General features: G+C 38.8%; 1 protein-coding gene across 1 annotated transcript in view; it reads left to right on the top strand.

Moving 5' to 3' along the window:
• ZNF529 (zinc finger protein 529) overlaps window positions 1-25,352 on the top strand; it is an 87,039-nt gene that overhangs the window by 40,088 nt on the left and 21,599 nt on the right. Inside the window, 2 exon segments of the mRNA XM_045163251.1 lie at window positions 6,600-7,807; window positions 12,265-12,279. Coding sequence (XP_045019186.1) covers window positions 6,600-7,807; window positions 12,265-12,279 — 1,223 coding nt within the window.

The raw sequence follows: 25,352 nt of genomic DNA on the forward strand, positions 1-25,352 counted from the left end.
GTAAAAAGTCATTTTCTTGTCCATTCATTTTCTTATGATCTGAAAACACTTTGAATGCCTGAATTGAATTGGTATCTGCAGATACATGATATGTAAGGGAGTGAAACAGGACTAAAAAGTGTTAATCATGGTAATAAAGCTAAGTGAAAGTCACTCAGTCATGTCCAACTTGTTGTGATCCCGACTCCAGCCCAGAATACTGGAGTGGGTAGCCTTTCCCTTCTCCAGGGGATCTTCCCAACCCAGGGATTGAACCCAGGTCTCCCACATGGCAGGCGGATTCTTTACCAGCTGAGCCATAAGGGAAACTCAAAAGAATACTGGAGTGGGTAGCCTATTCCTTCTCCAGTGGATCTTCCTGACCCAGGAATTGAACCAGGGTCTCCTGCATTGCAGGCAGATTCTTTACCAACTGAGCTATCAGGGAAGCCCCTATATAGTAAAACTAAGTGGTAAACCAAAGCTAAATGGTAAACCAGCATATTTGGGAGTTTAAAGCTAAGTGACTATAATAAACACCCGAATGTGCTGGTTTAAGGAATGTAAGAATTGATTTATTGGCTTATTTCTTTATGTGATGAGTAGTCAAAATCTGCATGGTCTTTGTGGTACTTTAAGATCCAGACTTCTTCCAGGTTCTCTCTTTATCATTTACTTGTCGTTAAAGCTGGATTAACAATGTATCCTGGTTCCAGCCTGGTACAGGAGAGAGGAATCACCACTCTAGGGTAGAAGAGCATCAATACATTTTTTTGTAAAGGGCCAGATAGAAAGTTTTTTAGGCTTTGTAATCCATAAGATCTCTGTTGCAACTACTCAGCTTAGGCATTATAGCACAAAGTTAGTACACTTGGTATTAGAGCATTTTGATTTATATTTTAAAATACTTTTTAAAGCACAAGATAAATGCTGTTGAAAGGACCAGTTTGCCTGGTATTCAGATAATGTTGCCTAGTTCAGTTCAGGACTGTCATTTTACAGTATAAAAAATTCAGTTCTGGTTAAGTATCTGTGAAGGATGTTGATATAATCCCTGTAAAAATACAAGGGGGGCTTTAATTACCAAGAGAATGTAATTTCTGTATTTTCTTTTGACTTACTAGTTATATAGAACTTAGTTCTAATCTGTTGTACCTCATACTTCTGCAAATATTATTGTACTTTGTTAAAAGTTTAGTAAAATTCACACCTTAAACCACACATACTTTGGACTTTGGGGTGATAAAATGAGAGAATGATCACCTCTATTTTTTTCTGTGTTTACTTTTCTGTTTAAATTTTCTTTTCTGGTCTAAGTTCTCAGAGGTTATATTTGCTAGATTTACAAGTTTATTTGCATAGAATTGAACAAAATAGTCTCTATAATTCTTGTTTTCAAATAATCATTTTTTTATTTTTAATTTTGCTTTTATTCTTACTCATGAATCTATTATTACTTGTAGTTTTGTTTGTAATAATCAATTTCTCTCTTTTCTAATTTTTGTTTTTCTTTTACTTTTCCTTATTGTAATTCCTTAGTTTGAATATTTATTATTATTCTTTTTAAAATGATGTAACCATTTATGTTAAAACTCTCCAAGCATTTTTTTCAAGTGGGTTCTGATACACATTGTGTTCTGAATAATACTCTGAATATTATGTGATATATTTTAATTTCCTCTTTGACCAAATAGTTTGTTCAAGCCAGTAGATTTTGAAATTTACAAGTGAAAATTTTTAATTTATGACTTTTTTTTTAGGGTATTTTATCTGTCCTTTTCTACTTTGTGGAATATTTGAAGCTTTATAGGCCTACTATGTGGACTTATTTTGAGAATGTCCTCTGAGCATTTTAAAAGATGTTTCAGTATTTTCAAAATACAGAATAAACTAGTTAATTCTATATTATAAATTAGTACATATTTTTATTTCATGTTTCCATTTCATATATATTCTCATATTTCATGGATTTGATCTCCTAGGTTGAGAGAGGTAGTCTTCTCAGTTGCTAATGTTTTTGTATCTTGGATTTCTATAGTTTATATATTCATGATTATTTTTAGTCTTTATTTTCAGCATTTCTGATATATTATTTTAGAAGCATATCTTATATACAGTTTAGGGGGGATTTGCTGTATCAGTTGGAGAAGGCAATGGCAACCCACTCCAGTACTCTTGCCTGGAAAATCCCATGGGAGGAGCCTGGTGGGCTGCCGTCTATGGGGTCACAGAGTTGGACACAACTGAAGCGACTTAGCAGCAGCAGCAGCAGCTATATCAGTTGTTAAACTTTAGCATGCATCAAAATCACCTGGAGAAGGCTTCCCTGGTGGTCCAGTGGTTAAGAATCTGCCTGCCAACGCAGGGGACATGGGTTCAGTCCCTGCTCCCGGAAGATCCCACATGCCACAGAGCAGCTAAGCCTGTGAGCCACAACTACTGAGCCTGTAAGCCTAGAGCCTGTGCTCTGCAACAAGAGAAACCACCACAATGAGAAGCTCATGCGCTGCAACTAGAGAGTAGCCCCCACTTAGCCAAACCAGAGAAAGCCTGGGCAAAGTGATCAAAACTAAGCTCAGCCAAAGAATAAAATAAATAAGTATATAATAAATCTTAGGAAAAAAAAATCACCTGAAGGGGTTGTTAAATACAGACTGCTGGGCCCTACCCACAGCTTTTTTAGATTCAGGAGGTCTGGCTTGAGGCCTGAGAATTTCCTATATGAGCCTATCATAGTTCTTTAATAGTTATTATTATTCTATTTGCATTTGTTGACAGGAACAGTATGTTTGGTATTTATTCTGATTTAACTTTCTGTACTATTTTAAATTCTTTTTTTTTTTTTTTTTTTTTTTGCCACACCTCATGGCTTGTGGGATCTTGGTTCCCTGACAAGGAATTGAACCCATGCCCTCAGTAGTGAAAGCACAGAGTCCTAACCACTGGACCGCTAGGTAATTCCCTACTGTTTTAAATTCTGCCTCCTCTTTTATCTTTTGCTGTAGGATCTTTATTTGTTGTGAATATATATCTTCCTGAACATTTGGGAAGTTTATTTTTTTTCTTTCTTGTGTTTGCCTTTATATTCATAATTTTCTTAGTCTTCATCCTTGATTTTAGACAATATCTATTTACTACCAGGAGTGATATATATATTTTATACACTTTACAATGTATATATTTTCAGTCTCCCTCTTCCCTTCATCAAGTTGTGATTATTATTCCAGCTTTAAATAGTAAGAGTTGTACCCTTCTTATTGCCCCTGTCGTGTGTATGAAATTCTTGGCATCTTTGCCTTTGTGCATTGATCCATTTATCAAAATCTTATCCACTGTTCAATCTTGAACTTCATTTTTATTGAACTGTCTCTTACTTCTAGCCCAATCTCTCTAATCCTTGTATCTCCCATCTCAGATACAAAGTAACTTGGATCTTATGTATTAACATATACTCGCTTAGGTTTGTGTTTTTCACTACATTGAAATATAAATTCACTACATTGTAAATTCGAGGGTGCATGCTGAGTTGCTTCAGTCATTTCCGACTCTGTGTGACCCTATGGAGTACAGCCTGCCAGGGTCCTCTGTCCATGGGATTCTCTAGCCATTCATGTTTTAAGTCTATTCTAGTTTTTCTCCCATTTTAAAAAATAAATTGTTTTTATCTTTTTATTATTGAGTTTCAGCGGTTCTATATATTTTGGAGAGAAGCCCTTTATTAGTTCCTCCCAGTCTATGGCTTTTGTTTTTGTTTTCTTAACTGTGTTTTTTAAAGGGCATTAATTAGTTTTTAGTTTTGATGAAGTCTACCATTTTTTCTTTTATATTTCTTATTAATAGTTTTAATGCTCATGCTGTGGTCTGTAATTCATTTTGAGTGAATTTTTGCTTATGGTATGCAGTGAGTGTTGAGGTTATTTTTTTCTAATTATGGAAATTACAGCATTGGTAAGAGAGGCAGCATATTACTAGTCAGTTCTTAAAATGATTTATATGAAAATGAGGATAAAAGTTTGAGATGGATAATTCAGAATAATGTCAAAGGTTTCCAGAGAGTGGGTGGAAAACAGTTATAAAAGAAAGGACTTAGAGAGGCCAAGAAAAGAGTCATTGACAAAAAAGAGCTTGGGTACCAGAATATCAGGCATAATGAAAGAAAAATAAATGAAAACTGAAATTTGATAGCAATGACAGTTTCAGTATCCAGAAGTGATAGTATCAGTAATCAAAATGGAAATCAAAATCAGATTTGGAAGCAAAGATGGCTATTTTCTGGCATATTTTCTTTTTTTCCCCTTTCCCATTAAATGTATATGTACTTTGCTGTTTAGCCCATGTGAAACTCAGTTGTAAGGTAAAAAAGCACTGTCTATAGTTATTATATAATTATTTATAGATTGATTCAAGTTAAAAGGCCCAAGTCTTCAAGGAATCTCTGTAGGTATAACAAATTGGAGCTTTTAGAAGTCAAATAGGATTATAACTATGCTTACTCCATTCTTCCTTACCCACTGTTCTTGCTTCATGTAGACAGCCACTTTAAACTCATTTGACTGTGTCTATTGGTGCTTATTCTGAATTGCAGCTTACTCTGCAATTGCCATTTCATTTCATATAGCTGTTTTACCTATTTTAAATGCAGTAAATTTTAATCATTATCAACATGCTAATAAGAAGATGGGGCTCAGAAAATTTCCTGCATTCATTTTTCATATTTTCTGTGATGATTATAATCAGTGTCCATGAGTAGGTCTGTTAAAATGGTGAGCTTCACTGTACACACTCAGTTGGATATACAAGTATTTATTTTCTATGACTGCAGATGTCAGGATCTATCGGGCTTCTCATGATTTTCTCATTTTTTCAGACAAGAACCTTCCATATCTGACACCTGGCAACTACCAGCATTCCTGTAGTCTAGCAGTAGAAAGAAGTTGGGATTCTATACTATATATAAACTTTTACTTATCACCCTCTTTCAGTATGGCACTCTCATCTACTTTCTGTGTCAAAACTAAATTTGGAGTTTCTCAGTTACACTTTTCTGGATAATAAATTCCTATTTCTTCCAGTTAGGAGAGTTGGGTGCATCAGCTTCTCCTTATATAATAATTTTATAAGCCACTTTCAGTTCTTAACCAATCTGTCCATAAAGTTATACAGCCTTTTTGTCAACAGCTGTGTCACAAATTACCTTGCATCTAAGTGGCATCCTTATCTACTAGCATTTTATTTAAGTTTTGTGGTTAATTTAGTCCTTTATTCGCTTTCCTTTCAAAATTTCCTAATACTTTCATCCATTGTTGTTTCCTCAGCCTTTCAGTTTTTATGAGTAATGCCCTTCATCTCCTTATTGTCATTTTAATGGAGCTTCAAGAAGATGTAGAAATAAATATCTTATTTAACCACACATCCCTTTAATAATACTCCTATTCATTTTTTATCCCTTCATCCTACACTTTGCAGTGTTATGTTTTGTCTTTCATCCTGTCACCTGTTCTTTATGTTTTGCCTTATTTTACTAATTTATAAAGTATACATTGTTTAATTTAAAACTAGTTTAAGCTAATGCACCCATGGGTGTCATTTGTATTTGAGCTTTCTTTTATACTGTTAGGTTAGGTTTGAAATTAAAAGTCTATTTTTAAATTGCACTGTTTTTTATTCTTTTGGCTGCACTGGGGCTTTCTCTAGTTGCAGTGAGTGGGTGACACTCTTCATTGCAATGAGTAGGCCTTTTACTGCAGTGGCCTCTCCTGCTGCGGAGCATGGACTTTAGGCACTTGGGCTTCAGTAGTAGCAGCATGTGGGCTCAGTAGTTGTGGCTTGTGGGCTTAGTTGCTCCAGGCATCAAACCCATGTCCATTGGCAGGGTGGACTGTTAACAACTGGACCACAAGAGAAGTCCCTAAATTGCACATTTCTGAAATTTTATTAAAAATAGTGGAGAAGTTCACAAGTGTGATACTGATGATGATGATGATAGCTGCCTTATTAGATGTTCACTACATGCCAGGCATTAAATATTTTACAGTTAGTTACTCTTTTCAATGATGTTTTTTTTGTACTCCCTTTCAGAAAAGGCCTGGGAAATTTATAAATAAATAAAGATACAACAGGAAAGACCTTTGAGTTAAGTTGCATCCTTCTTTGTGAAAATACAGCTAAAGAAAAACTCAGAAAATACAACTAAAAAACTCAGACAACTTCATAAAATACAGCTAAAGAAAAACTCAGAGAAGTATTTCCTCTGAGCACAGATATTGATTCTTTAAGACTATTACTCTATGTATGGGACTCAATTTCAAAATTTGGACATAACTTGCACTTAAACATGAGAGAAGCTATCTAAGAAAGAACCATTATGAATATAATGAGGATGCTACATTTCATCCCAATTTATAATCATATGACCTCAGGATAACCAGTGTGAAAAGTCTTTCATCATAAATTCAACTTTGTTAGATATCTGAGAATTATTATTGGAGAGAAACCATCTGCATATATTGAACTTGGGAAAGCTTTCATCCATGTCACATGTCAAGAGATACTAAGGAATTCTTGTTGGAGAAAATACCTGTGCATGATAAGAATGTTGGAAAGCCTTCGGCCTGAATCAGATCTCCTTCAGCGTGATCAAATTCATACTGAAGAGAAACTATATGAATGTAATGAATGTGGAAAAACATTTAGTCTGAAGCAAAACCTCACAGAGCATAAGAAAATGCATACTGCAGAGAAATCACATGAATGTACTGAATGTGGTAAAGTGTTCTCTCGAGTCTCATCCCTTACTCTACATTTGAGAAGTCATACAGGAAAGAAATCATATCAATGTAATAAATGTGGGAAAGCCTTTAGCCAGAAAGGAAACTTGCTTACTCATCAAAAACATCATACTGGAGAGAAAACTTATGAATGTGGGAAAGCTTCTATTCAGATGTCAAGCCTTATTAAGCAACAGAGAAATCATACTGGAAACAAACCCTATGCATGTAAGGAATGTGGCAAAGCCTTCAGTGGCAAATCATATCTCTCTGAGCATGAGAAAATTCATACAGGAGAGAAACCCTTTGAATGTAACCAATGTGGAAGAGCCTTCAGTCAGAAGCAATACCTCGTCAAACATCAGAATATCCATAGTGGAAAGAAACCCTTTAAATGTAATGAGTGTGGAAAAGCCTTTAGCCAGAAAGAAAACCTCATTATACATCAAAGAATTCATACTGGAGAGAAACCTTATGAATGTAAAGGGTGTGGGAAAGCTTTCATTCAAAAGTCAAGCCTCATTAGACACCAGAGAAGTCATACAGGAGAGAAACCTTATATATGTAAGGAATGTGGAAAAGCTTTCAGTGGCAAATCAAACCTCACTGAGCATGAGAAAATTCATATTGGAGAGAAACCCTATAAGTGTAATGAATGTGGAACAATCTTTAGGCAGAAGCAGTACCTCATTAAACATCACAATATTCATACAGGAGAGAAACCCTATGAGTGTAATAAATGTGGAAAAGCCTTCTCCCGAATCACATCACTTATTGTACATGTGAGAATTCATACAGGTGATAAGCCTTATGAATGTAAAATATGTGGGAAAGCTTTCTGTCAAAGCTCATCTCTTACTGTGCATATGAGAAGCCATACAGGTGAGAAGCCCTATGGTTGCAATGAATGTGGTAAAGCCTTCTCTCAGTTCTCAACTCTTGCTCTGCATATGAGAATCCATACTGGAGAAAAACCTTATCAGTGTAATGAATGTGGGAAAGCTTTTAGCCAGAAGTCACATCATATTAGACACCAGAGAATTCATACTCATTAAAGCTCTGTGAATGTCTTAAATTTAGGAAAACCTTCAATAGAAATCATACTAAACAGTATATCAGAAAATTCATTTTACAGTAAAGTAACATCAATATGGAAAAACCTACAGCAACAACTCAAAATGTAATACACTGAGAATTTAATAACTATTATACTATGATGAAAGCCAATACCCCCACAGCAAACATGTTCATGCTGGACTTTTAGGAGCATTCTCATTAAGGATCCAGTCATGGACACTAATCAACATGGTTCTAGAAGGCCTACCTGATATATTCAGACAAAGATATACAAGGTGTGAAGATGTGAAACAAAGACAAAATTGTCATTTTGTTGTTGAATGTTTTACTACATGTATAACCATCAAAATTACTTGCTCTTGATACAGTAATAGAAAATAAAGATTGTGACAGGATATTATATCCAGAAATACATGCATGTTTATAAGGGGAATTGGCAGTTCATAGAGGTGGTCATCTCAAATTGGTAGAAAAATCTGGATAATTAAAAAAATGGTCTCAGGGTAATTGATTCTTCATGTGGAAAAATTAGATCTTTGCTGTTGTCATACATTATAAAGTATTTATTAAAAAAACTCAAAAGTATTGAAGACTAGAACTCAAAAGATCAAAACTTAATAAAAGGGTTTTGTAGGAGAATTTTTTTTTCAAACTTTTGAGTAGGAAAGAATTTTAAAAACACATTCCAGAATACCCACTCTTGAGTATATATACATATAGTGAAGAAACTGATACATGTACCCAGGGAGTCCTGTAATTTTAATGTTCATTGCAGCATGAGTTATATTAATATAGCAAAAAATTAGAAACAAATATCTGTCACTTTGGAAATGGTTGATAAAATGTGATGTAGTTTACCCTGTAGAATATTCTCTAGCAGTTAACAAATTAAATCTATATGTATTAAGAGAAAGATTTGAAAATCATGTAGAGTGAAAATGAAGTGATGAATATATTATAACTATACCTGTGTGAGTTTGAATTAAATCAACACTAACCAACACTAGTATTAAACCATTGGTTATGGGTAAACATTTTTATGTAAAACTATGAAGAATGGATTGGAGGGATACACACTCAATTCCCAAAAGTGGTTGTCTCTAGAAAGAAAGAGAGTACAAGGGAAATGGGGCCAATCATGGTGGTTGAACAATACTTCAGTTTTGTATCTAAATATCTATCTCATTTAAAAAGATTCCAAATAAATATAAGAAAACATTAGTTGATTCTGGATTGTAATAATATATGAGTTTATTCTATTTATGCTGTTTCTTTTAAACTTCTGAAAATTAAAAAAGATAGGGATAGGAGTAGAGAGACTACATGGAATACATGTTATAATGGACTTACATTTCCAATTAGATGCAGATATTTTGCAAAAAAAAATATTTCTGAAATAATATCTTTAAAATATGAAATAAAATTTAAAATTTTAATGGTAACTTAAATCCATTTATTTAAATTACTCTCAAATGTCATATCACTAATCTCTGTGGTCTCTGAGATGATTTTGCAACAGGTGACTGAAGCACATTAAGGATCATATTACTTTATAATACATGCACAGACTTGTTAGAAATAATTAGTTTTTAAGAAACATTTATCAGAAATTTTAATAAGCCACATAACCAGTTCTGGTATTAGAAATTAGACATTTTAAAAATGAAGAAAACATGTTACTTTTTTTTTTTTTTGTATGACACCAAGTAAAACAACTGTTGCATTTCAGCTTCAGTTTTTAACTCAAACTAGTTATTTTCTCTAATTTGCCAGACACAGTCAACTCTCCCACCCCACCTCTAATTTGTTTCCTTGGAGAGAATGGAACTGATGAGATCTCAGACCTAAAGAGAATTCTCTTATTAAAAGCAAATCTTTTTGAGGATTTTTTATTCTTTCCCACAATAACTTGATATATAGAAACAGTTAATGCTCTTTTTGAATAGTGATAAAAGTTGAGTGTGTAACATTTAAACCTTAGGCTCCTTTCAAATATATTGATTTCTCTTAAACTCAGAAAAATACTATGCTAATATAACTATAGCACTGCACTGCTTGTTACTGGCATTTTTGAAATTTGGTTTTAAGATTATAAATGCCATAGGTTGACTTTATGAGGTAATGTATCCAAGTAACATATATGTGTATCTACAAATCTAAATATCCTCTTTTCTTCCATTTTTCATTAAACATTCTCTGACATTCCTTAAGTATTACACCCTTGTGCTGGTACATCTTTGAAGTCACAGAGCAACTAGGAACTCCAGACCAAACTAGGATTACCATTTGGTGCATATAGTTGGCCAGTGCCATGGCCCAGCAACAAGAATGATTATAATGGTCAGGGAGAGTAAGATAAGCAAATGCTGCATGGTATTCTATGATATTGTGTACTGTGTATTTATTCGGCCATCCTCCCTGCCGATTCAACTTGTTACTAGTTATTTACCATGACAGATAACACAAGTAAACACCCTTACATTTTAGGTATTCTTATTTCCAGGGGATAGATTATAGGCAAGAGACTGCTAGATCAAAGGATATGTGCTATTTTAAAATTTTAGTAGATGCTATCAGTTATTTTCAAAACAAGTTTCCTCCAGCTGTACAATAGGTGGTATTATACTAAAATTCATGTCTGTCTGATGAGTATAAACCTCACCTGTTCCTAGATTTGCTTCTTTGTAAACCTTCATATTGTTAGCCTATATTCCTATAGGATTATTTATCTTTTTGTCAGTTTTGAAGACCTTTTTCCACATTAGATATTAGGATATACATGGGTCAGTTGTAAAGATACTTTAATCTCTACATTATATATGTTATTTCTTAGGTTTTCTTTCAAGTTGTCTATTTCCTTTTTGTGATATATTAATGTTTAACCCTTTTAGAATTGAATTTTTAATGTCATTTATGAAGGTTTATATTTTTTTCTTCCAGATGGGTTGCCAGTTGTACAAGCACAGTTTGTTAAAATAATCCAGCAGTCAGTTTAGGGTCAAACAGCTCTGACACCTGCATGTCCACCAGAAGCCATCACAGATTTGAACTGGCAATCAGAAAGAGGAAGAGATAACAGAATAAACGTAGCATTAGGTTTATTATTAGCTTTGTCCTAACAAGAAAATATCTTTACAGCATGTTCATCAGAAAGTCTTGCAAGTGCTCAAGCAAGCACAGCTTCCACTGCCCCAGCACTGCACAGAGGAGACAAGGTCAGAATGGGTGTGGTTCACCTCAGCACTGGGAGACTAACATTCTCATCCAGCACATTCATCAAGCAGGGCATCTGCATGGTGTGCCACCATTAAATGGGGCACACTCACTTGTAACACGGATAACCACTTAAGCACAGGGAAGTTACTACCTTGGTTTCCCAAGACTTATGACGCCTTAGTTATATAGGCAGTCAGTGTCTACATGCCAGTTCACAGTTCATCCCATCCAGGTACAGGCCACAAATGAGAGATTTCCAGTATTTTCTTCAAGTAAACTAGAAAAACAAATCTAAAGTCATCTTTCCAGGGATGGGTCAGTGGGAACGGCCTTTTATTACTTTGATACCATACTTTTCCTATTCAACTAAAACTCTGCTATGTAATTCTTTACCCAAATGATCTTTTCTTTATTCTACTTTAACTGGCTTATATTTTGATTTACACCAAGACTTATTTATATTCTCTTGCTTCATTCATCTACTTTTCTATTCCTATACTAACATTAATGGATAATGTTAACACTAGCCTTATTGTATTTTGTTACTGTAAGTCCCCCACTCCTTGCTGTTGTCCACTTTTATTGGCTAATCTTCGTTTTCTTTCTCTATAAATGAAGGTAGGTCTTCTCAAATTATAAAAACGCTTTGATACTCTAATTAGAATTGCCTTAAGTGTATACATTTGGGGAGAAATGACATTTATGATACTATCTTCCTGTCCCCAAACATAGTAAGCCTTTGCATAGGTTCAAATTGCGATTCTCATCCTTTAGCATGAGAATTCAGAACAAAGTAAAGCCCATCCCTGCATAATACCATTAAAGATTTTTGTTAGTTGAGTTAAATAAGGAACCACAGCCCAGCCCAGAATTCATGTGCTGAAGCCCTAGTGCCTAGTGTGATGGTATTTGGAGATAGGGCCTTAGGAAATTAATTATGTTTATATGAGGTCAAGAGGATGGTACAGTCCTTGTGGGAGTAATGCCCTCATAAGGAATGTGGCATTGTGTGTATACCAAGAAAAGGCCATGTGAGCCAAGTGAGACACCAGCTGTCTACAATCCAGGAAATGGACCTTTTCCAAATCTGCCAGCACTTGCTATTGGGGCTTCTCAGCCTCTATAACTGTGAGAAATAAATTGTTGTTTAAGCTACTCAGTCTATCGTGTTTTGTTATAGTAGCCCAAACTAAGACAGTCCCCTTCCTGCTTATTTCTACCCTAGCCAGTTAAATGTGAGGTAACCTTGTCAGATGTTTAACTGCGAGCTCCCAGATACAGTAAGACAAGTGGAGGTGAAAGTCACTCAGTTGTGTCCCACTCTTTGTGACCCCATGGACTATACAGTCTGAGGAATTCTCCAGGTCAGAATGCTGGAGTGGGTAGCTCTTCCCTTCTCCAGGGGATCTTCCCAACTCAGGGATTGAACCCAGGTCTCCCACATTGCAGGCAGATTTTTTAACAGCTGAGCCACAGGGGAGGCCCAACAATACTGGAGTGGGTAGCCTATCCCTTCTCCAGGGGATCTTTGTGACCCAGGGATAAAACTGGGGTCTCCTGCATTGCCGTAAGACAAGGCCACTTCCATCAGAACAGTGTAAAAATAGAAAAAGCCACAGAAGAGGAAACTAGATGGACAACTAACATTTGAAAAGCTCATCCTCACAAATAACCAAGGAAATGCCAAATGTTGTCAATCTGGTTTCTGTGGATTTTCTGTTTATATACTGTTAACCTACTTTTTCTATATATGTTTTTTGCGTTTACTAGAGTTCTAGTTCAAATGAAAAAATAGCAACCCACTCCAATATTCTTACCTGAAGAATTCCATGGACAGGAGCCTGGTAGGCTAGAGTCCATAGCGTTGAAAAGAGTCAGACATAACTGAAATGACTTAGCAGCAGCAGCTAGTTCAACTGACTTTAGCAGAGTTCCTACTAAATCTAGAGTTCATAATAATGCACAAGATAGATCTAGAAGAAGGTTCAAAGTTTGGTCAAGTAAAGACAGAATTATCATAGAACTATTGGCACTGGGGCAAAGCAAGACCTTGAGGTTAATTAAACTAATATGGTATAATGACCCAATTCAGAGACTCTTGGATGCAAACTATACATTTTTATTAGCAGTCCAAAAGGATGCCCCAAGCAGCAAGGGTTTGTAGTGGAGCAGTGGTCTCATGAAGATGCAAGCAAGGTGATGTTAATAAATTATTGACTCCACAGGGTTTTGGCCATATCCATTGAGTTAACAGAACAAAAACCTGGGGAATGGCAGTGAGTAATGCTTCCTGTTCACTCATCTATTTTTTAAAATTATACCCTCTCTAAAGCCCTTCACATGCACACTGGGGGCCTCATACAGCCAGTCATCTAGCAAGACAGTACCCTGACCTTTGTCCCACCCAACTACCGGGAGCTGTTAGGACAGCTGTTAGGCCAAAGCCCTTCATGGATATATACTAGATTCCTGCAAAGAGGGGCCTCTAGAGCTCCACATTCCACTAGTGTCCACAGTGGTGCCCCGACTCCCTTTAAATGTCTGTCAGCTTCTGCTCATCTAACTACCTGGTCATATCTGGGGACTGGGCAACCCAGCAAACTTCTCTGCTATCCAGTGGTCTTTCATGAAGTATGAACCCCTCCCTTTTCAAGTTTGTCCTTCCTTAGGTACACTGTCTCAGTGCTGCTGCTGCTGCTGCTAAGTCACTTCAGTCGTGTCCGACTCTGTGGGACCCCATAGATGGCAGCCCACCAGGCTCCTCCATCCCTGGGATTCTCCAGGCAAGAATACTGGAGTGGGTTGCCATTTCCTTCTCAGTGCTGCTGCTGCTGCTAAGTCACTTCAGTCGTGTCTGACTCTGTGCGATCCCACAGATGGCAGCCCACCAGGCTCCCCCATCCCTGGGATTCTCCAGGCAAGAATACTGGAGCAGGTTGCCATTTCCTTCTCCAATGCATGAAAGTGAAAAGTCAAAGTGAAGTCGCTCAGTCGTGTCTGACTCTTAGCAACCTCATGGACTGCAGCCTACCAAGCTCCTCCATCCATGGGATTTTTTTTCCATGCAAGAGTACAGGAGTGGGGTGCCGTTGCCTTCTCCTTCTCAGTGCTAAAGACCCCTAAAAATCCCTTTCATCTTAACAGTATAGCTCTATGTAGTTACTATCACTGCTTAATAATTCTTTATATTAAGCTTCCCTGTTTAAATTACTGTGTAGTTTCCTGTCTTCTGGTTAAACACAGACTGCCCTGGCCCTACTTCTTTCCTCTTCTGCTGTGGACTGTGAGGGTACAGCATGCATTGCCTAGGCCACATCATGAGAATGGGGATTAAGAGTCTGTTTTTGCCATCGTCAAGGTTCACCAGGTCAGTCTCTTTACTTCTGGAATCCCAGTCGGAAATACCATTGGACTCCCACACAGACCAGCCTCCAGTTTGCATTTATCTATAATAAAGGTAATATTTAGCCTCCATGTGTCTAAACTCCTTGTCATAAATTTCAGTTGAGCAATTCATGGGAGGAAATGGGGTGATATAGACTTGGCCTCTTCAGAAGCCCTAGCACACAGTGTTTCAGACTATCCTATGCTTTTATGATCTTGTCTTATAGTACTTTCCATAAATAAATAGCTTTTAGAAGGAGAAAAATCCAAACTTGTCACAACACGATCTATAAGAATAAATAAGAAAACGATGCTCACTCTCCAGACTAAGGGGACTTAATACCTCGACCCAAGACAGCTGGAACTTGGAAGAAGTTTCTGTTAAGCAGGAGTGAGATGGGCAGAATTGAAGTGTCATGAGAGAGGGCTGCAAATGATTAGTAAGCACTTCCTGCTGTACTCAAGCCACAATCCCAGTGGTCATACCCACATTTTACTCACTCACTGAGCCCCCTTGAAGATTAAGAACTCAGTGATTAAAGACAGATTAAGAAGCCAGTGGAGGGCTTCCCTGGTGGAACAGTGGAAAAGAATTCGCCTGCCAATACAGGGGACACGGGTTCAATCCCTGGTCCTGAAAGATGCCTCGGACCAACTAAGCCTGTGCACCACAACTAGTGAGCCTGTGTGCCTAAAGCCTTGCTCCACAAGAGAATCCACCGCAATGAGAAAGCTGTGCACCAGAATGAAGAGTAGCCCCTGCTCACTGCAAGTAGAGAGAAAAGCCCACACAGAGCAGTGAAGACCCAAAATAATTTTTATATACCAAAAATAAAATTAATTAATTAAAAAAAAAAAGAAGCCAGGGGAGGTTTGGGTTCAAGATGTTAACACAAGAGTCTCTTCAATATACCACCTCCCACAGACACTCCAAATCTACAGCTACCTGTGGAATAAATACTTCTGAAAGAAATCCAGAAATTAGCTGAGAGACTTTTCTGAAAGAAATCTAGAAAGTAGCTGAGTGACTCCTACATAGCAGGAAAAAGAAAAAATCCACAGTGAAACAGGTAGCAAAGTCTGAGGCACAAACTTGCCATAAACCCCAACCCTGGCACTGCGACTCATCAATCAGGCGAGAACCCAACTCCCAGCTTTTCCCCAAGGAGTAAAGGATTTGGACCATGTATTTGGCATCCTAACTTTTTAAGAATCCCAGCTGGGAGACAGGCCCCCATAATATCTATCTCTGAAAGCCAATGTCCACGAGACCCACAAGCTTATAGTGAGCTGAGAAACTGTTCTTAACTGTCTCGTGAAGAATCACTGTGGCTATTCTCCCAGAGCTTGGCAGCAGACTAATTTTGTCTTTTAACCTTCATGCTAGATTTATAAGTGATCAACCCACCACCACTGCAACACCATTCTGAACTTAACTAAGTATTTACCTTTACCAGTGAGATTTATACTTTCATATGTTTTCCTGTTACTAAATAGCACCCTTTCTATCATCTTAAAGAAGTCAGTCAGACAGCAGCTTTTTAAGGATGCAAATACACCTCTTTTGGGGGAAGACTAGGAAAGATGGGTGTTTCTGTCTGCTCCCTCTGTACTAATAACCTCTGAAGGAACAGCCAGTTAAGAACTGTTTTGTTTTTGCTACCGTACCATTAAACTCATGAACACAAGCCCCACTGGCCACCAGAGTCAGGCTATAAGGACTGTGTCCTCTGGTCAGCAGCCCCCATCCCGGGCTGTCAGACTTTTGCACAAGCTCCTTTCATGAAGACTCCAGCAAACCTTGCAGGGGCAGAGGGAGAGCATAAAGATGGGGCCACCTGGTGAGCTAGTCTCTAGGGAGAGTTGCAGTTACCCTCTGGATATGTGTTAAATGAGAAGCATGCCCCTGAGGCCACAGCTTTTTCTTTTTTCCTTTTTCTAGGCATCACTGTGCAACATACGGGATCTTTTTTTCTTAAAATAACTTTAACGTATCTTTATATTTTAAAAAATGAAAAAGGTAGGGATATTACATGATATTCTCTTACTTTTTTCCCCTTCATGTGGGATCTTTAATTCCCTGACCAGGGATCAAACCCACACCCCATGCATTGGGACTGTAGAGTCTTAACCACTGGACAACTAGGTAAGTCCCAGGCCACAGCTTTTAAGATGAGCAAATAAGTGTCTTTCACAGAAAGACAGGAGTTTCAAATAAACAACGTCACAACTCCAGAAATTAGAACAAATTAATTAAGTCCAGGAGGAAGGAAATTATGATAGTGAAGTCGCTCAGTCGTGTCCGACTCCTAGCGACCCCATGGACTGCAACCCACCAGGCTCCTCCGTCCATGGGATTTTCCAGGCAAGAGTACTGGAGATAAAGGCAGTAAATAAAGCGCCCCCCTCCCCCCCAAAAAAGGGGGCGGGGGGGGGAGGGAATCAACAAAATCACGAGCTGGTTAAAAAAAATTATAAGCAAAATTGATAAAACTTGAGCTAGATAAATAAAAATAGAGAAAAGACTCCTGGAATATTCTACAAAGCATTTAAAGAAATAATGCCAATATTTCTCAAACTCCTCCCAAAAACTGAGAAGAAATACTTTAAGCAAATTCCAGAAGATACTGAAGGAGAGAGGAGGCTAGTGTGCTGCAGTCCATGCGGTCGCAAAGAGTTGGACAGGACTTAGCCACTGAACAACAACAGTTCACTTCTCTTCTGTTTTCAATGGCCGATACTGCCCGTCAAATTTTATTTCTTAGTCCAACACTTCACAAATCAGCTCTTTGACCCCAGGGTCTGGGCTGTAAGCAAGAGCAAACACTCTACTTAAATAAAAAAAAAAAAAGAAGAAGAAGAAGAAAGGAAAATAGTCCCTTTCAAACTGACTTTCTAAAGAAAGCACTTTTATTTCTAACCCATAATCGATACTTCAGGTTTTACATGAAAGTCAAGCTTTAAATCATTTATTAGCTCAGTAATGTAACCTTTGTTCCATCAAACCTTAACAATAACGACAAAAATACTTAAAGGAAAATGTACCCTTCTTGTTACCTTTTTACAATGAGGCTCAGAGATTACTTTCCAAGACACAATCATACATACGGTGATATTCAATGAAATTATCAGTTACATAGACACACAAAATCCTGAATCCAGTTTCTCCCTCTCCCTAGTATCACCACACACTATGAATGAAAAACACCCCGAGTTCTCATTACTTGCCTCCTGCAGAGTGGCCTCACCGCCTCCCCTTCTCCTCACTCTCCGAACCACACAGAAATCAGTTAAGTAGCACAGAATAACATCAGCCCCCTTCCCAGCAGCAGCAATTCCTCCCCGTTTCACGTTTAGGATTCCTCCGCCTTCAACCTCCCCAATCGCGTTGCAGATTCCCGGCACCCTTTCCCTTCGGCCTCCCAGACTAGTTTTGAGTCTCAAAAGTTCAGGTCCCACAATTTCTCTACACTGAGGAACCCCTAAACCAAACTCACGGCCGAACAAAGGCCAAAACGGCGACCCAGGTAGCCTGCGCACGCCTTGGGCAGTGACACTCCCAGAAGTCTCCACGGTGCGACCAGGCGCAGGCTAAGACCAATTTCAAACGGTCCATTCACCGCTCGCTTTTCCTACTCCCTAACTACATTTCCCAGAAGGCTCGGCTGTGCTATTTCTCCCCGCTTGGGGTCTAGTATTTTTCTTCCAGAGCCTGTTCAACTCCCGGGGATAGTAGGAAAATCCATTTTTAAACGTTTCACAGTGGGCTTTCTTGGGAGTCACGGCCCGAGGCTGAGCCAGGCTCTGTGAGGCCTCCGGTGGGCGGTTTGATGAGGGGGATGCAACCCTTTAGGCGGGGCCGCAGCTGATCTCCGATAGAAATCCGGTTGACCGGTAGCCATCTTGTCAGCCACAGGCATGTCTCTGACTACACTTCCCAGAGGACTCCTCGGCAAGAACGTGATTCTCGCGTGAGTTCAGCCTCAAAGTCACGCGCTGGCGCGACCCTCAGGTCTGCACCAGCTAGTGTTATCTTGTTGTGGAAGGTTCAGCTTCTTAGGAAGCTTGGGAGACCTGAAGTGGGGAATCAGAGAAGAGGGCGGGGCTGGAGCTTAGGCTTTGTACCGCTCGCTGAAGAGGTGAGTTGGAAATTGTGTGATTGTGTTTGCATTGGTGTAAGTGATGAATGACCACGTGATTGTGTCTGGCTCTTCCGGTAGTGAGCGTGTGTGAGGTTCCAGTGATAACCGTTTGCTTAACTGTCTGAGAACCTGTGACTGTGCCGATGTGACGGGATGCGTCCTGGTCATGTGCGTGTAATCACTTGCGTCATTGTATGTGGGGATGTGAGTAGCTTTTGACTCGGTGAATGTGATAGCGTTTGTCCCCTTAGAGGGGTGTGATTGTGCGACTGTGGGCTGCAGAGTACACGTGGGGGTACCTGTTGATACTGTGTGATTTTATCTGTGGAGAGTGTGATTGTGACTGTACGGCCATTTGCAGGTGTGCAGTGCCCGTGACAGTGCCGGTGTGACTGTCTTCTTGCGAAAAGTGTGATTGTGCTATGTGACCCTGGGTATGCGGCCCTGTGTTTGGGTTGTGGGTTATCTTTAGCTGTATGACACCCTGATGGTTTAAATTTGTGTGATTATGTTTGTGTGGCTGGAAAATTGTATGAAATTTTTTCACTTATGTATATATATATCTCTTTAAGCTTTATACAGTAGTTTTCCCCTATTTTTAAACTTTATATGAATGCCCCATACTGTCTTTTATTTCTTACTTTATTTGTACAACTGTGTTTTTGAGAATTACCCATATTATATTTTAATAGTTGTTCATTTGTTTTCTTTGCGATATTACATCCATTAAAGTAAACTACTATTATTCATCCCTTCTAGTAATGATGGACATTTGCGTTATTTCTAGTTTTTTAACTTTATAGACTGTGCTGCCATGAACATTCTTTTACATAGGTTACCATGCATGAGTTTACCTACCAGTGGAGTTCTAGGAATGCTAGATCATGTATCTTCCACTTTCCCAATAGTGCCAAGATATTTACCAAAGTGAGTGCCATGTTTATACTTTACATCAGTGTTTCAAACATCTCATTGTTCCATGTCCCTACCAAAACATGGTTCTGATAGTTTTGTGTTTTTTTTAAACATTTTTATGATATATAGTGGAGAAGGAAATGGCAACCCACTCCAGTTGTCTTGCCTGGAGAATCCCAGGGACGGGGGAGCCTGGTGGGCTGCCGTCTGTGGGGTCACACAGAGTCGGACACGACTGAAGTGACTTAGTAGTAGTAGTATGATATATAGAATATATACAATACGTGCACAAATCTTAAGTATATGGCCATAAAACAGTTTCCTAGATCATCGTAAAGAATTTTGCCAGCATCCCAGAAGATTTCCTCATGCCCTTCCCAGATATTCCTCTCCCAACATCAGTATTCAGAATTCTATAACCGTTAATTAATTTGATCCATTCATGAATTTCATATTTAAATAGATTTATATACCATGTATTCCTTTGTGTCTGGTTTCTTTTGTTCCACATTATGTCTATGAAGCTCATCTATGTTGTTGAGTGTAATTATACTTAGTTCTTATTACATTTGGGGGTATATTACAATTTATTGAATCCACTGTTCAGTTCAGTTACTCAGTCATGTCTGACTCTTTGCGACCCCGTGGACTGCAGGACGCCAGTCTTCCCTGTCCATCACCAACTCCCAGAGCCTGCTCAAACTCATGTCCATCGAGTTGGTGATGCCATCCAACCATCTCATCCACTGTTGTCCTCTTCTGCTCCTGCCTTCAATCTTTTCCAGCATCAGGGTCTTTTCCAGTGAATTAGTTTTTCACATCAGATGGCCAAATTATTGGAGCTTCAGCTTCAGCATCAGTCCCTCCAATGCATATTCAGGATTGATTTCCTTTAGGATTGACTGGTTTGATCTCCTTGCAGTCCAAGGGATTCTCAAGAGTCTTCTTCAGCACCACAGTTCAAAAGCATCAATTCTTCAGCACTCAGCTTTCTTTATGGTCCAATTCTCATATCCATACATGACTACTGGAAACATCATAGCTTTGATTAGATGGACCTTTGTCCACAAAGTGATGTATCTGCTTTTTAAAATGCTGCCTAGGTTTGTCATAGCTTTTCTTCCAAGGAGCAAAAGTCTTTTAATTTCATGGCTGCAGTCACCATCTGTAGTGATTTGGAGCCAAAGAAAAGAAAGTCTGTCACTGTTTCCGTTGTTTCCCCATCTGTTTGCCATGAAGTGATGGGACCAGATACCATGATCTTAGTATTTTGAATGTTGAGTTTTAAGCCAGCGTTTTCACTCTCCTCTTTAGTTCCTCTTCGCTTTCTGCCATAAGGGTGGTGTCATCTGCATATATGAGGTTATTGATATTTCTTCTGGCAGTCTTGATTCTAGCTTGTGCTTCATCCAGCCTGGCATTTTGCATGATGTACTCTGCATATATAAGTTAAATAAGCAGGGTGATAGTATACAGCCTTGATGAACCCCTTTCCCAATTTGGAACCAGTCTGTTGTTCCATGTCTGGTTCTGTTCCTTCTTGACCTGCATACAGATTTCTCAGGAGGCAGGTAAGGTGGTCTGGTATTCCCATCTCTTGAAGAGTTTTCCACAGTTTGTTGTTATCCACACAGTCAACGACTTTGGTATAGTCAATAAAGCAGAGGTAGATGTTTTTCTGGAACTCTCTTGCTTATTGTGATCCAGTGGATGTTGGCAATTTGATCTCTGGTTCCTCTGCCTTTTCTAAATCCAGCTTGAACATCTGGAAGTTCTCAATTTATGTACTGTTGAAGCCTCTCTTGGAGAATTTTGAGCATTAATATGCTAGCGTGTGAGATGAGTGCAATTGTGCGGCAGTTTGAACATTCTTTGGCATTGCCTTTCTTTGGGATTGGCATGAAAACTGACCTTTTCTAGTTCTGGGGCCACTGCTGAGTTTTCCAAATTTGCTGGCATATTGAGTTCACAGCATCATCTTTTAGGATTTGAAATAGCTCAGCTGGAATTTCTTCACCTCCACTAGCTTTGTTCGTAGTGATGCTTCCTAAGGCCCATTTGACTTCACATTCCAGGATGTCTGGCTCTAGGTGAGTGAACACACCATCGTGGTTATCTGGGTTGTTAAGATCTTTTTTGTATGGTTCTTCTGTGTATTCTTGCCACCTCTTCTTAATATCTTGTACTTCTGTTAGGTCCGTACTTTTTCTGTCCTTTATTGTACCATCTTTGCATGAAATGTCCCCTTGGCATCTCTAATTTTCTGGAAGAGATCTCTAATCTTTCCCATTCTATTGTTTTTCTCTATTTCTTTGCATTGATCACTAAGGAAGCAGATAAGCTCCTGCTATTCTTTGGAACTCTGCATTCAGATGGGTATATTTTTTCTTTTCTCCTTTGCCTTTAGCTTCTCTTCTTTTCTCAGCTATTTGTAAGGCCTCCTCAAACAGCCATTTTACCTTATTGCATTACTTTTTTGGGGGGATGGTTGATCACTGCCTCCTGTATGATGTCATGAACCTCCATTCATAGTTCTTCAAGCACTCTAGCAGATCTAATCCTTTGAATCTATTTGTCACTTCCACTGTATAATTGTAAGGGATTTGATTTAGGTCATACCTGAATGGTCTAGTGGTCTTCCCTAATTTCTTCAATTTAAGTCTGAATTTTGCAATAAGGAGTTCATGGTCTGAGCCACAGTCAGCCCCTGGTCTTGGTTTTTGCTTACTGTATAGAACTTCTCCATTTTTGGCTGCAAAGAATATAATCAGTCTGATTTCGGTGTTGACCATCTGGTGATGTCCATGTGCAGAGTCTTCTCTTGTGTTGTTGGAAGAGGGTGTTTGCTATGACCAGTGTGTTCTCTTGGCAAAACTCTTAGCCTTTGCCCTGCTTCATTCTGTACTCCAAGGCCAAACTTGCCTGTACTCCTGGTATTTCTTGACTTCCTATTTTCATCCCTGATTACACTGTTCAGGGACATTTAATAGTTTCCAGTTTGTGGCATTACAAATTGTGTTGCTGCTATGAACATTCTACTGTGGTTTTGATGAACACATAAATGCTCTTCTCGGGGCTTCCCTGTTGGCCCAGTGGTAAAGAATTTGTCTGCAATGCAGGAGATGCAGGTTCAATCCCTGAGTGGAAAGATGCCCTGGAGAAGGAAATGGCAACCTACTCCAATATTCTTGCCTTGGGAAATCCCATGGACAGAGGGACCTAGAGGGCTACAGTCCAAGGAGTCACAAAGAGTCAGACACGACTGAATAACTAAAGAACAACCAGGAGGATCCCACATGCCAGAGAGCAGCGAAGCCACAACTATAGAGCCTGTGCTCAAGACCCTGGCAGCCCCAACTGCTGAGCCCAAGCAGCCTAGAGCCATGCTCAGCAGCAAGGAAAACCATTGCAGTAAGACTGTGCACTGCAACTAGACTGTAGCTCCCACTTGCTGCAACTAGAGAAGAGCCTGCGTAGAAGCAAAGATCCAGCACAAACCAAGCTAACTAGATAATCATTAAAATAAATAAATGCTTGTCCCTTGAGTAAATATTTAGGAGTGGAATTGCTAGATCATTGGGTGACCCCCATGGACTGGAGCCCTCCAGCCTCCTCTGTGCATGGAATTCTTCAGGCAAGAATAATGGTGTGGGTAGCTATTCCCTTCTCCAGGAGAATCTTCCTGACCCAGGTCTCCCACATTGCAGGCAGATTCTTTACCCTCTGAGCCATCAGGGAAATCCTAGGTCATCGGGCAGGCATATGTTTAATTGATACTACCAATATCTTATGTTGTACCAATTTACACTCCATCCAGTAATGTATGAGAGTTTCAATTGCTCTACATCATGTCTGTTATTTGAAATTATCAATCTTTTAACTATTCTGGTGGATATATAGCAGTTTCATCACAGTTTTAAATTTGGTTTTCCCTGATGTGTTATGCTATTTAGCATATTTTCCTATTTTTATTAGCCATTCAGATATACAGTTTTTAAAAGTGTCCTCTGGTCCTTTTAATTTTTTTTTTCACGTTTAAGAAACTTTTTATTTTTACATTGTAAGCATAAGGCAAAGGATTCCAATACACTCTTCACTCAAGTCTCCACAGTACAATTAGGAGAACCAGGAGATTTACCCTGATACATGAGTTTTGCTAATTTACAGACTTTATTTAAATTTTGCTAATTGTCTTATCAGTGGCCTGCTCTGTTAAAGAATCCTATCTAAACGCCCAGATGGATTTAGTTGTCTTGTTTTATTAGTATTCCTCCCATCTGACATAGTTCTTTTGTCCTTTTTATCTTTTATGACCGTGACACTTTTGAAGAGCACTGGCCAGTTATTTTGTTGAATGTCTTTTTTGTTAAATTATTTATTTTAATTAGAGGCTGATTACTTTACAATATTGTGGTTTTTGCCAAACATCAACATGAATCAGTCACGGGCGCACATGTGTTCCCCATCCAGAACCCTCCTCCCACCTCCCTCCCCATCCCATCCCTCTGGGTCATCCCAGTGCAGCAGCCCTGAGCACCCTGTCTCATGCATCAAACCTGGACCGGCGATCTGCTTCACATATGATAATGTACACATTTCAACACTACCCTCTCAAATCATCCCACCCTCACCTTCTCCCATAGAGTCCAAAAGACTGTTCTTTGCATCTGTGTCTCTTTTGCTGTCTCACATATAGGGTCATCGTTACCATCTTTCTAAATTCCATATATATGCATTAGTATACTGTATTGGTGTTTTTCTTTCTGGCTTACTTCACTCTATATAATAGCCTCCAGTTTCATCCACCTCATTAGAACTGATTCAAATGCATTCTTGTTAATGGCTGAGTAATATTCCATTGTGTATATGTACCACAACTTTCTTATCCATTTGTCTGCCAATGGATACCTAGGTTGCTTCCATGTCCTGGCTATAGTAAATACTGCTGTGATGAGCATTGGGGTACACGTGTCTCTTTCAGTTCTGGTTTCCTCGGTGTGTATGCCCAGCAGTGGGATTGCTGGGTCGTATGGCAGTTCTATTTCCAGGTTTTTAAGGACTCTCCACACTGTTCTCCATAGTGGATGTACTAGTTTGCATTCCCACCAACAATGTAAGAGGATTCCTTTTTCTCCACACCCTCTCCAGCATTTATTGTGTGTAGACTTTGTGACAGCGGCCATTCTAACTGGTGTGAAACGATACCTCATTGTGGTTTTGATTTGCATTTCTCTGATAATGAGTCATGTTGAGCATCTTTTCATGCATGTATTTGTTAGCCATCTGTATGTTTCTTTGGAGAAATGTCTGTTTAGTTCTTTAGCCTATCTTTTGAATGTCTTTGAATTTGAATTTGTCTGCTGTTTCCTCTTGGCTAAATTTAGACTATGCCTTTTTGGCAAAAAGATCACAGAAATAATTTCTTCTTCTCAATGTGTCATATCAGAAGCTATATGATATCTCATTACTAGTAGTGTTAACTTAGGTTACTTGGTTAGAGTGATTTCGCCCTGGTTTCTCCTTTGTAAAATTACTGTTTTTCCCCCTTTTAATTAGTAAGTATCAGATGGTTTTTTAAAAAAATATTTATTTATTTGTTTGATTGTGCCAGGTCTTAGTTGTGGCATGTGGGATCTAGTTCTAGGCCCCCTGCATTGGGCAGATAGTCTTAGCCACTAGACCATCAGAGAAGTCCCTCAAATGGTTTTTCTTTTTGATCCCTGGGTCAGGAAGATCCTGTGGAGAAGGGAATGGCAACTGACTCCAGTATTCCTGCCTGGAGAATTCCATGGACAGAGGAGCCTGGCGGGCTACAGTCCATGAGATCACAGAGAGTCAGACATGACTTAGGACTAAACAAAAATAACAAATT

The sequence above is a fragment of the Bubalus bubalis genome, chromosome 18 (assembly GCF_019923935.1).
Source record: "Bubalus bubalis isolate 160015118507 breed Murrah chromosome 18, NDDB_SH_1, whole genome shotgun sequence".
Lineage (NCBI taxonomy): Eukaryota > Metazoa > Chordata > Mammalia > Artiodactyla > Bovidae > Bubalus > Bubalus bubalis.